The 10,983-nt window shown below is 41.8% G+C and overlaps 1 protein-coding gene across 2 annotated transcripts; it reads right to left on the bottom strand.

The window, feature by feature from the left end:
• Positions 1-234: 234 nt before the first annotated feature.
• PTGR3 (prostaglandin reductase 3) lies at positions 235-9,238 on the bottom strand. 2 transcript variants are annotated; one of them, XM_083359040.1, is made up of 3 exons: positions 8,969-9,238; positions 8,652-8,871; positions 235-2,207 (listed from the first exon to the last, which is right to left on the bottom strand). In XM_083359040.1, the coding sequence occupies exons 1-3, from the start codon at positions 9,045-9,047 to the stop codon at positions 1,283-1,285; spliced, it is 1,224 nt and encodes a 407-aa protein (XP_083215166.1). In that variant the 5' UTR covers positions 9,048-9,238; the 3' UTR covers positions 235-1,282. The 2 variants fall into 2 exon arrangements, with proteins under 2 accessions (XP_083215166.1, XP_083215165.1); XM_083359039.1 differs by having other exon boundaries at positions 8,652-9,203.
• Between the last annotated feature and the right edge of the window lie 1,745 nt (positions 9,239-10,983).

Here is a 10,983-nt window from a genome sequence, read left to right as displayed (position 1 = left end):
AATAGACATAAGGTGACTGTAGAAAGCTCTACTTGTAAAATGATTTTTTAAAAACATTGCATTTCAAAGACAATTATTGACAGCTCAGTTATATTTATCTACTTAGATATAAGTTTTGTTAAGTTCAAAAACGTTTATGTCCCAATGGAACTTCTAGCCAAATAAATCAGGCATGAGATTATATTGTTGAACAAAAGGAGGAAAAACTGGATAATTGAATCACACTGTAAAATATTAACTGCAAAAAATTTTATTTTAGTTTTAATGCTTATACTCATAATTGTACAAAATGATCTCTTACAGAAATGACATTTGATCATATAGCCAAATACATTCCATATACTGATGCCATTCTAATCCAACATTTTAATCTGTGCCATTTCCATTTTCAGAGATACAGTTTATATCTTCTGGTGCATTTCATTAATCGGAAAATTCCTGGATTATTTATCTTCAACAGAATTTAAAATAGGGTTAACATTAGAAAAGTTCTAGTAATAACTGAGTGTAATAGCAAGACAACATTTCAAATATAATTTTATAAGGCAACCAAATATCCGGAAATATAACAACAACAAAAAGCTGGCAAGGTTGATTCAAAAGTTAAAAAAAATCATTTTCAAACAACATACACATAAAAAGGTCATACATGTTCTTACTAGAATAAAAATGTGTTATATAGAATACGCTTTGTAGGAAAAAACCTTTTTTTACAGAGAATCATTATCAAAATGTCTGCAGATTGTATGTATCCCAAATTGTATGTATCCCAAATCTCAAACGTAGTTTAATAGTGCAGTCCTATACAGATGTTTATAGGCATAATCAATCTGAGTATCAGTAGGGCATATTTCTGTGTAAAGTGCATATAGGATTGCTGCATAATCCTAAGCATGTCTACTAAAAATGGCTACTAAGCCTTTTAAGGACAATGGGCTTCATCTTATTCAAACTTTGTAAGATTGCAGCTCCATATGCCTTCACATACTGAGTTACAGAAGAAAGGTATGACATCAATTCGTAACAGTTTTGTACTTGCCTAGAATTATATTCAAATCCACTGCAAGTTGGAAATTGAAAATCTCCATACCAAAAAATGTGAAAGTAAATGTAATGCCAGCTACACGCTGCATTTTTAAACCACCCAAAACCTCTTAAACAAATCAAAATACTGTTTTGCTATTTTAATGTTACCCGTTGCCAGCTTTAAAGAAATTAAAGCATTATCGCCAAGCATAAAATGCCCATTTGCTCTGTTTTGATTTATGTCATTGTTCTGTTTTTACAGCTTACTGTTGACAGAGTGAGGTAATTCAACTACAATTTTTCCAATGTTTTTCCCCATGTACATATAATCTATAGCACGGAACACTGACTCTAAGCCAGTAAACTTGCTCTCTAGAGACAGGTCTCCAAAGTCCACCTCACAAACAATTTCTCTCTTTTCACACATTTCAACCAAGTGTTTCATAGCCATTTGGTAATGGGAAAAGTAATGGTTTAAGAAGAAACCTCGGATGCTGGCTGATTTTTTTAGCAACTTTGCTGGCAGCATTTCTGTGTGACTTTGTGGAAGGCCGGTAGGTGTTTGGTAGCCAGAAATAAACCCAATAACGATCAGGCGACCTTTGATAGCCAAGGAATTGATAGCCAAGTCATAAATCTCTCCACCAACCGATTCATACACAACATCCACACCTTTGGGGTACTCATTTTTGAGGACAGCAGAAATATTTTCAGTTTTATAGTTGATAGGTCGATCACAGCCAATAGATTTCAGAAAAGCACATTTTTCATCACTGGAGCAAGTTCCTATTACGTGGCATTTTGCCTTCTTTGCAAGTTGCACAGCAAACTGGCCAGTGCCTCCAGCTGCTGCTGTCACCAGAACTGTCTTCCCTTCAGACAATTCTCCAAGCTCTTTCAGACTGATATACGCTGTAGTTCCACTTATCAGAAGGGTCAGAAACTCTGGTTTCATAGAAGGTACGGGAATGGCTTCTTTAGCAGGCACAACTGTATACTCAGCAAAAGCTCCTGGTTTTACATAGGCCACAGACTGGCCTACAGTGTATTTTGCACTTGCACTTAAGCCCAAGGCCACCACTTCACCAATCCCTTCAAAACCTACATCAAATGGAGGCTTAGCCAAAGTGTCGTACCGGCCAGCTGTGTAGTTAATATCTGATGCATTAATGCCAACAAATCTAGAAGAAAACAAAAAATGTGTTAAGATCTCTTTTTAACAAGACTTGTTAAGAAAATAATTTCATTTAAATGCACAAGGCTGGAGATTTAAGTAAGGCCTCTTCAAACATCTCAAAGGCTGCAACAGGAATTGTTTTGTGCCCCCCACTTAAAAAGATTATTGTAATCAGATTTCACTTCTACTAATATGCAGACTTGACATTATAACTTCAAATGAAAACCTAAGGCATTCTTGTTATACATGACAAAAGTAACTAAGATAAGCTATGGAATAAAAATGTTTTTTACATGGCATGGCATAGACTAGACTAGAATAGAATAAGCAAATATATTGACTCTGGCAGCAAATTTACATTTCAGATTGTAATAACACCTTATATGATAAATGATAATGTGAAGTATCAAAGTCCTCTCCAAGGTCGATGGACAAAAATGTTACTGCAGGCAAATTTAAAGAAAATTGATCTAGTGACTATAATAAATTTGCTTTTTGATGCAACTAATTTGCACATTATTAAAACATTTTGCTGTATATAAATGACTAAAACACCTTAAAAGAACCTTGAACAGAAAAAGTAAAATAGTGCACCAGTAGTTTGCATATATTGATTTTTAAGGGGTAAAAATGAGTGAAAGTATTAAAGATGGGCAATGACGTATGTTGTGATGCCAAGAAACAAGTTAACTGAAGAGAGAGTGAGCCAGTTTTATTTCCACCTAAGTTTAAAAAGAATCTATGCTGATACGATTGTCCTTTATATCCAAAAATAAATCAATCTTGCCGTTTAATTATGCATGAGGATGAAAAAATACATTAAAAAAAATATTAGTTTCATACCCAAACAGGGAAACTGTATGTGGATTTATGGGGATTTGAAATCATTTACATGTATAAAAATTACCAAAGTAAAGGAAGCTCTTTGGACATTTCTAATTCTAAGAAAACAGGCTGGTTCATTATGAAGTGTTCTCATATGGATGATATAGCTACAGATACAGAAATATATGTCCATACATCCTCAGCTGAACAACTCCTGCAGTGTCCAATCCTTTATACAATTTAGCCTGCATCTGCAGCAGAGGATACCTTCCTTCTACTTACGGGCTCTTCGGGAAATCAAAACAAAACCCAAGTAGCTTTAATTTACGTCCTGTCTACCTCCTGTAGTGGAAAAGCAAAGCGAGGAGTAAAAGAGAAAGATTCTAAAGCGAAGGTCTGCCTTAAGGACGTGAGCAACAAAAGATCAGGGCAGCAACGTGAGGATGGAAGAAGGCTCAACTACGCGAAGAAACTCTTCTTCCCTTACCTCGCCTATCGAGCCAACTTCTCGCAGGAAGTTTGCTACCCCGAGAGGCGGCGGTTGGGCGGGAAGCCGGCCCTATTTAGTCTCGCATCCCCTGCTTCTCCACTTCGCACAACTGATTTGTGCTGCACGTAGAATGTCGCCCCCCTCCCCTCCATCTTTCGCCCAAAGTCAAAGGGATGGCGCGACTCGTCTGAAAAATTTCTTCCTCCCGCGTGTTACTGCTTTCACGCCTCTCCAGCCTTTTTTTAACGCCCCCCCCCCGCCTTTTCCTCAAGCCGAAGGCAAAGGTCCCGCGCTCTCGGCAAGCGGCTTCTTTCCAGAGCGCAAGATCAAGTTCGAGGCTTTGATTCGGTCTCGAGACTCCCGGACCTTGTTTTCCCTTCAGCTCCAAGCCTCGGCTCTGAAGTGAAACTTTGCAAGAGCGCAGGGCCGGGTTGGGTACTCTGCCTCTCCGCAAATGCCGAAGCGGAGTTGCCCTTCACCACACGCGTTTAGACAACTTTTCTCCGCCTCAGCCCGTTTTCCATTTTCTTCCTTTTTAACTTTGCTAACGACCCTCCTTCCCTCCCTTCCCCCCCCCTCTGTGAGGTAAAGCAATGGAGAGCGTAGCGGCGCGAACTTGGGACGTAAACGAGGTGGCTGTCTGGGTGGCGGCGTCTAATAATTCCGTTGGCCGAAGTGCTACTACACGCAGCACCTTCGTCCAATGTATCTGAATAAGCTCTGCTGAGGGAACCGTGTTTACTTTGACTCCCGCTGGCCGGCAGTGCGTGTGCCTAACGAAGGCGAAGTGGTTACAGAGCAGACAAGACTTGACTCCGTACGGCTCCGCCTGAAAGGGAAACTGCTGACAGCAAAGAGTACCTTAACCCGTTGTCAAGCTCGACTGGAGGGTGGAAGGCCACTGGGTGATCCTCTCCCAAGCACCACTACTTTTCTCTCCTTATGCCAAATACCGGAGGCCGTTTCCACTTCGGGTTTTCCCTGTCAAGTTTTCCAGGTGCTTACGGTTGCCTCTTGCCAACTTTATAAGAGCTCCCCCCCCCATAGAAAACAAGGGCAAAAATGGCAGGATTGCCCAGCAAAAATCTAGGGAGGAAAGACAGGGTCGCAGAATCACCACGACAGCAGCAGAAGGTCAAGTAATAAACCCAGTTAGGTTTAGCAACCTTTCTAGTCCCCAACACCCTGATCTTTCAGCAAGTTCTTCTTCAGAACATAACTGAACAATTTAATCTCCAGACTCTGCTTATTCCCTTGTCCCCATTCAGCACAAAACATCACTTTTTTAAAAAAAAAAAGTTCCCATTTTAGCAACCCTAAGGTTAGGGAAATGTTATAGGCGTATATCTGAAATTGTGGTGACTTTTTAAAAATGGATGAGCTTTTGTTACAGACTAAAGAATTATTCCCACTATTCTTACTAGAAATCAGCAAATTTCACTCATACACCATTATTGCACAACTACTTGGTTGTACAATTATCCCATTACCCTGTTTACTTTGGAGCTTTACACGCTCAGGTGAAAGCCCCATTGAAGCACTGGGTAGACAGCAACAGAATAGTAATGTTTCACTGAAATTAACTGGACAACTGCGGGCACCATTGGTTTGTATCTGTTTGCAAAATTAAGTCCCAAGTCCAGCTTGTTCAAAGGGAAGGAGATGTGTGGCCTTTCCACTATTATCCAGTAAATTAACCATTCGACCTAACTGATGTCCTACCCCTGCTCCTCCTTTACCCTTTGCATCAAAGTAGAGGCATCCAAGCCTTTAACAATATTCAAACCAGCGAAATGCTTAACTTAAACATCCAAGTCCCCCACTTTCCATAGGCAGCAAATTTAGATTAATGTGAGATGGGAGGGGACAGGAAGGAATGTTTAAAGGAGGTTAAGCAGCTTGTATGTCTTACTCAGAAGCAACTTACTCCCTCAGAAGACCTGATATGTAGGGCAGGAAGCTTGAACAGAGAAAACAAAGTCACCAACACCAAGTAGGGGGGAGTTCAACCCAAACAATCTGTAGGAGACAATTATAGCAACTCTTCCCACTTTTTTACACTATCAGAATCTACTCATCTTCAATTTCTCTTTTGCAGATTTTCATACCAATAGTTCTTATTACATTGCATTTCTATAGAATCAGACACTTGCCACATATTTGCTGCTCATACCTGTGCTGAGTCTTGCATTTGCTTATGAACCCAGCAATTAGCAATCTTGGTTGAGACAGAGGTGTATATATCTTCCTAAATTCTGTTTAGTATGTTTAGTTTACTATGTTTGTTTCCTGGTCTTGGTCACAAATTCACACTGGTCACAATACAATATAATGCACTGCTGTATTTCCCATTGACTTTTTTCTCTATAAATATTGCAGGGGGCTTATTTCTGCTATTGAAAATATATCCTACTGCATATCTATTTGGTTGTGAGGATAGGCACATTTTCCAAGCAGAGGCAAAAAGAGAATTTCATCTAAATTGAAATCTTGTTCTAAAAAGGAGGAAAGTTAAAGTCAAATGAACTTCAATAGCCTAAGGCAACATAAATGTCATTCAGGCATGCATGGGTATAAGAGTCACAGGCAAGACAAAATGTAAAGGTTAGCTCTGTACTATAAGTATGTTAAGGTGAGTAAGTAGTAAGTCTGTAAGATAGAGGTGATATACTTAAACACCTTTTCCTGCCTTCTTTCCTTCTTCCATGCCTCCTGATTGACCAGAATGAATTTTCAAGGCTAAATAAATCCAGGTGACTGCACTTATTCTACTGAGAGAGTACAAAGACAGGCTGCAAAAAATGTGTGTGTGTAGACAATCCTGAGGAAGCTTTCAAAGAATAAAAACAGGCATCAAAGAACTATATTCTTAACACACTATATTTTGCACTAATGAGATCTCTGCACTTGCCAGTGTGAGAACCTCCAGGAAAAAAAAGGAGGGGGAGGGCAGGAGATCACCTCACACAATCCACACGACACAAAAGTTGTGAACTCCCAACTCCTGCAATTTCTCACATGCACGTTTGCAAACTCAAAATGTGTTTACCATAGAGAGGGGGGAGGGGAGAGAGAGATGGCCTTGTAGGTTTGAGACTTGGCATCCCTCATTCCTCCAACCTAGGAGAGCACACAAGAATTCTCCAACTCCCCAGAGAGCCCACCCAGCAGAAAGGGAAGGGTGGGAAAGAATTACATTGGAAACAAAATAAATTGCATGCATAAATTTTCAAATGGAAGTATGTGGGGGGGGGAGAAAGTGCTGTAGAGGAGGAGATTTGAGAACAAGGGCGTAACAACCTTTTGATGCCAGAGGCAGTCAGGAAGCACAGTATATGGTCCTGTACCCTTTTGTATTAGCCAGTTCTCTTCTTTTCTTGCCGAGAAAGTGAATTTCAATGTACCCAGAGCTAGATATCACTTCCATATTTAATATTAGCAAAGGTTCAGATGCTTCCTTTCTAAATGCTGCCTTCTGATAACTGCAATAATTCAAACCTTTTACATCAGAGAGAATAAGACTTTACAAATGTGCGTAATGCTGCACACAACAAACATACAGTATATACATTCCTATGGTTCAGGAAGAGCTAGGATAACTATTGTCATCTGTATTAACACCTGACTTTGTGAGATTCACAGATCATTTCATTTCAGTCATTGTACTTTATCTAGTTGAATCTACCAGATTCAATAGCGCTAAAAAAGTAGTGCAAGGCAATTTCAGATTATCCCAAAGTTCCTACAGCCACATTAAAAGAAAACATTTTAGGGACAGCAACGCTGAATCTGAATAAACTCCTCTTAAAAGATCTTCCCACAAATCAGAGATTAAATTGCCTCTTTCCGGTAATGACAGCTTCTTCTTCCCCCTGCCTGATTTTTAAGTTTTTGGCTCTCAAAAGTTGATTTTACACAATAGAAGACCAGACAAAATCCATTTGTAAAAACTATATTCTGGACAGCTATATTGTCCAATCACTTTTTTTTGCTATAAAATGACCCTACTACATAAAGCAGTGCTCTGCTCAGAACTGCAGAACAATAGTCATATATTGTCAAAAGCCAATGGCTTCCATAGAGCTCGCAGGAAGTAAATGGTACCAAAATCGGTAAGGCCTTACTTCCGTGTAAAAGGAAAGCGGTTGTACACCTTCCTCCCGCATCTGCTTTTAGTCTTGCTTTTGTTGTGAAAGGGGAAAAAAAAGGGTAGTGGAATTAATCGGCTGAGGAACGACAGGGAAAGGTGGGTGGCAGCCCCATACCATGGAGGTCCCTCGCTTTCCTGTTAATTCAGCTCACGCTTAAGGTTAGTGACGTGGAAGACTGCCGTGGGGAGGGGAGAAAGGTAGTTTTGTACACAACTTCCTCTAAAATAATATCTGGAGTGTGCAACATGCGCGCGCACCCAACCCGAGATGACGATAAATAAACCTAAAGCTGTAACACTACGTCCCAAATGCTCGGCACGAACCGTACGTGGAGATCCACACAGATCTGCCAGTCCATTGTATAGCACAACTAGCCCTCGCCTATCCAGGGCGGTACAGCAAAGAAAGGGCAGCCTACCCATACCCTTGCACACTCAGTGTGGATACTAGGCGCAATCCTACCCAGCCTGGGAGGGGCTTGGAAACTCATTTCCTGGTTGGCGAAGTTCCTTCTTGCACCTTTATGTCACTTACAGGCTCGAGATAAAGTCGCTTCACGACTTTTCTCATCTTTTCCTGACTGGGTGATGGATTTTTTTTTCCCCGGAGGAGGGGGGGAGCGTAATTGCCTTCCCACTTCTTTTTGTCCATAAAATGCGGAGGAGCGGCCGGACGGCCATCAGAGTCAATTGAACGGCCGCTTTGCGTGCACGGAAGTGTGCACCAGGGGCTATGTGGAAGAGCATTTGGGATAATAAATTACGCCAACAGTCGTCCAAGGCAGATGATGCAATTCGATAGGATCGCAAAGAGAGGGGCGGCGTGGGGGGGGGGGCGGCGGCGGCACCGGGCCCTTTGCTGGGAAAAGATTCGGGGCGGGCAGCAGCGGGAGGAATCGCCTGCTCCCTCCTCACTTACGGCGAAGGTGCCAAGCCTTGGGAGTGGGAGGAAAAGGAGGCGGGAGGGGAATCGAGTCTCTCACCTGTTTCTAACAAGCAGATCGCCGTCTCCCGGGAGCGGCACGGGCACGTCATGGCGAAGGGAAACAGCTTCTCGGAAGTTTGGATTCAGCTTAGTCGCTACCAGTTTCTTCATGGAAGAGGGAATGGACGAGCCTTGGAAATCCAGAAAGTGGCGCGAGTAGGACATGTCCACGATAGGCCGGATCGGAGGAGCACTCAAACGAGCCCGGGAAGATCTCCCTGGAGAAATCAGATGCTGTTGGTTCAGCCAACTGTGCCAAACTCCCCGAGACATCAGCCACACACTGATCCGCCCAGAGAAACTCATCTTACCAACCTTTCGCTCCTCTCCTGGACTCTCCAACCCAGGAGTCTTTCGCAAGTGTGCAGCCCTCCAGCACAGGCAGGCTCAGCATATTGCGATTTGTGTATGTAAATAAAGTCTAATGTAGCGAGCCGCCGCCTAGCTCCAAGTCCTCCCTTTCCAGCCCCTCCACCACTCGGAAAGATTAGATCAGCAGTAGCAGCCGCTGCAGCCGTTTCGCCTGCGGCAGACCTTCTGTGTCCTGTTTTTAGCTTTCTTTTCTTTTTTTTTTGTAAAGCACAAAGTTCGTTTCGGAGCTGAGCTGACTTAAAACTTGCTGCTGTCGCAGGAACAACCCCCCACCCCCCTCTTGTGCGCTGATATGCTTTGTGCAGCCCAAGAACAAAACGGGCAGAACCACACAGCGTTCAACTGCGTGGAGAGAAACATGAAACCGAAAGGTTGCCTTTCACTCGGGGAAGGAAAAGGTACTTTTGGGGGAGAAGAAAGAGCAAATCCCCGACCTTATTCTACATTTTTCGGTGTAGGAGACTGATCTGTTTGTTAAAGGAAGAGGCTATAGATTGCATATTCCAGCTTGCCGTATCTAGCCTTCCCCCCCAGCTCTTTCCTTAAAAAAAAACAAGAAAACCCCCCAGGATCTGATTGTTTCTAAACCGTTCCTATATAAATAGAGGGGAAAAAAGAAAAGAAAACTCGAATGTAGGATTGGTTCAGTAAAAGGTTAGGCTGGGAGCAAGAAGTTGCAGCTAATCTGGCAATGTTATTAGCAGCCTGCTAGAGCCGCTGGCTGCTGAGACAGGCCCCTCCCCTTCCGTGCGAAACGTTCACTTCCTCGTAAGGTGGTACAAATCAAACCAGAGCCGCTTGCAACCGCGACTGGAAACTGCGCTTGCACTGGAGTGAAAATACTGTAAAGGCACCAGAGATTTACTGAAGGACCGAAAGCATATTTTAAAATCTGGACAGGCGTGCATATGTGAGCTCCCGAAGATAGTAATTGTAATAGCATTAGCAGTAGTAATAGCGATGATAATAATAGGAATGGACTGCTTCCTATGTTCTTCTGTCCTCGTGGCTTTATAACGTTCCCCCTATGGCAAAACAGGCTGGAAAATGCATTGGTTGCTTTTTTTTTGCCCCCCCCCCCTAACCCGGACCCTGTTAGACATGGTCTTAAATAATGTTGCCATGCGTTTATTTTTGGCTTCAGTTTTTTTTATCTCTATGATCGAGCTTTCAAATTTCTCCTATTTCAGTATTGCTAGTGGAAAGATAGTGTCTGCTTAAATTACAGCTTTATACTTTTCTATCTGGGAGAAAGCTCCACTTAACTCCGGAAATTTATTTTTGAGGAGACAGTGCGCTACCAAAAGAGTAGTTTTTATACATCCACTTAACAGACACCCCCCCCAACATTACTTTCGAGTAGGATTTGCTATGCAAGATGTTTTAGGTGCAAATCTTTGATGTTGTCAGATGCAGACATACTAGTGATCTAGAGTTGTGTCTGAAAGTGTATGCCCTGGGAATCAATGCTTAGTTTTAATTACAGTAGACACAAAACAGCTTTGCACAGGTTAGAATAGGAAAATTGCTTATTCAACTCTTACAGCGATTTCAAGTAAAATGTTAGAAATCCTTTCTTAAGAGTTAAGTTTTATTTAAGAAATCACTTTACCTTTTACACAGTTACCATTTGTTTTGTTTTTTAAAGATTCTAGGGGCAATTACAATGTAACAAAATTATTTATCAAACTTCTTAACCTCCCACCTCCCTCCTAAAGTAATTTCTGTTTTTTATATAGCTTATCTATTGCTAAAAAATGAGCTAGCATTATTTTTCATGTGAACTCTTTTAAAGTTTTAAAATGCCTCAATGTAGTGTGGTGGTGGACACTTGCTTTACGTGTGGCTCCCTTTCCCAAACCTTGGCAGTCAAGCTCCAGAGAACTTGAACTGTGCAGTCAGTCAGTACCTACCTGCCTTTACAGCCAGACTATCACTATTTGAGTTCTACTGTACAA

The sequence above is a fragment of the Vipera ursinii genome, assembly GCF_947247035.1.
Source record: "Vipera ursinii genome assembly, chromosome: 3".
NCBI classification, from domain to species: Eukaryota; Metazoa; Chordata; class Lepidosauria; order Squamata; family Viperidae; genus Vipera; species Vipera ursinii.
Note: the sequence above shows the minus strand (reverse complement) of the source record. Positions and strands in the feature narration are given on the sequence as shown.

Excerpts from the sequence above, each read along its gene's own strand:
- PTGR3 (XM_083359039.1), bottom strand. The coding sequence starts at position 8,959 with ATGAGTTTCTCTGGGCGGATCAGTGTGTGGCTGATGTCTCGGGGAGTT. Across the intron at positions 2,208-8,651 it reads GATCTGCTTGTTAGAAACAG|ATTTGTTGGCATTAATGCAT; the intron begins GTGAGAGACTCG and ends GTTTTCTTCTAG.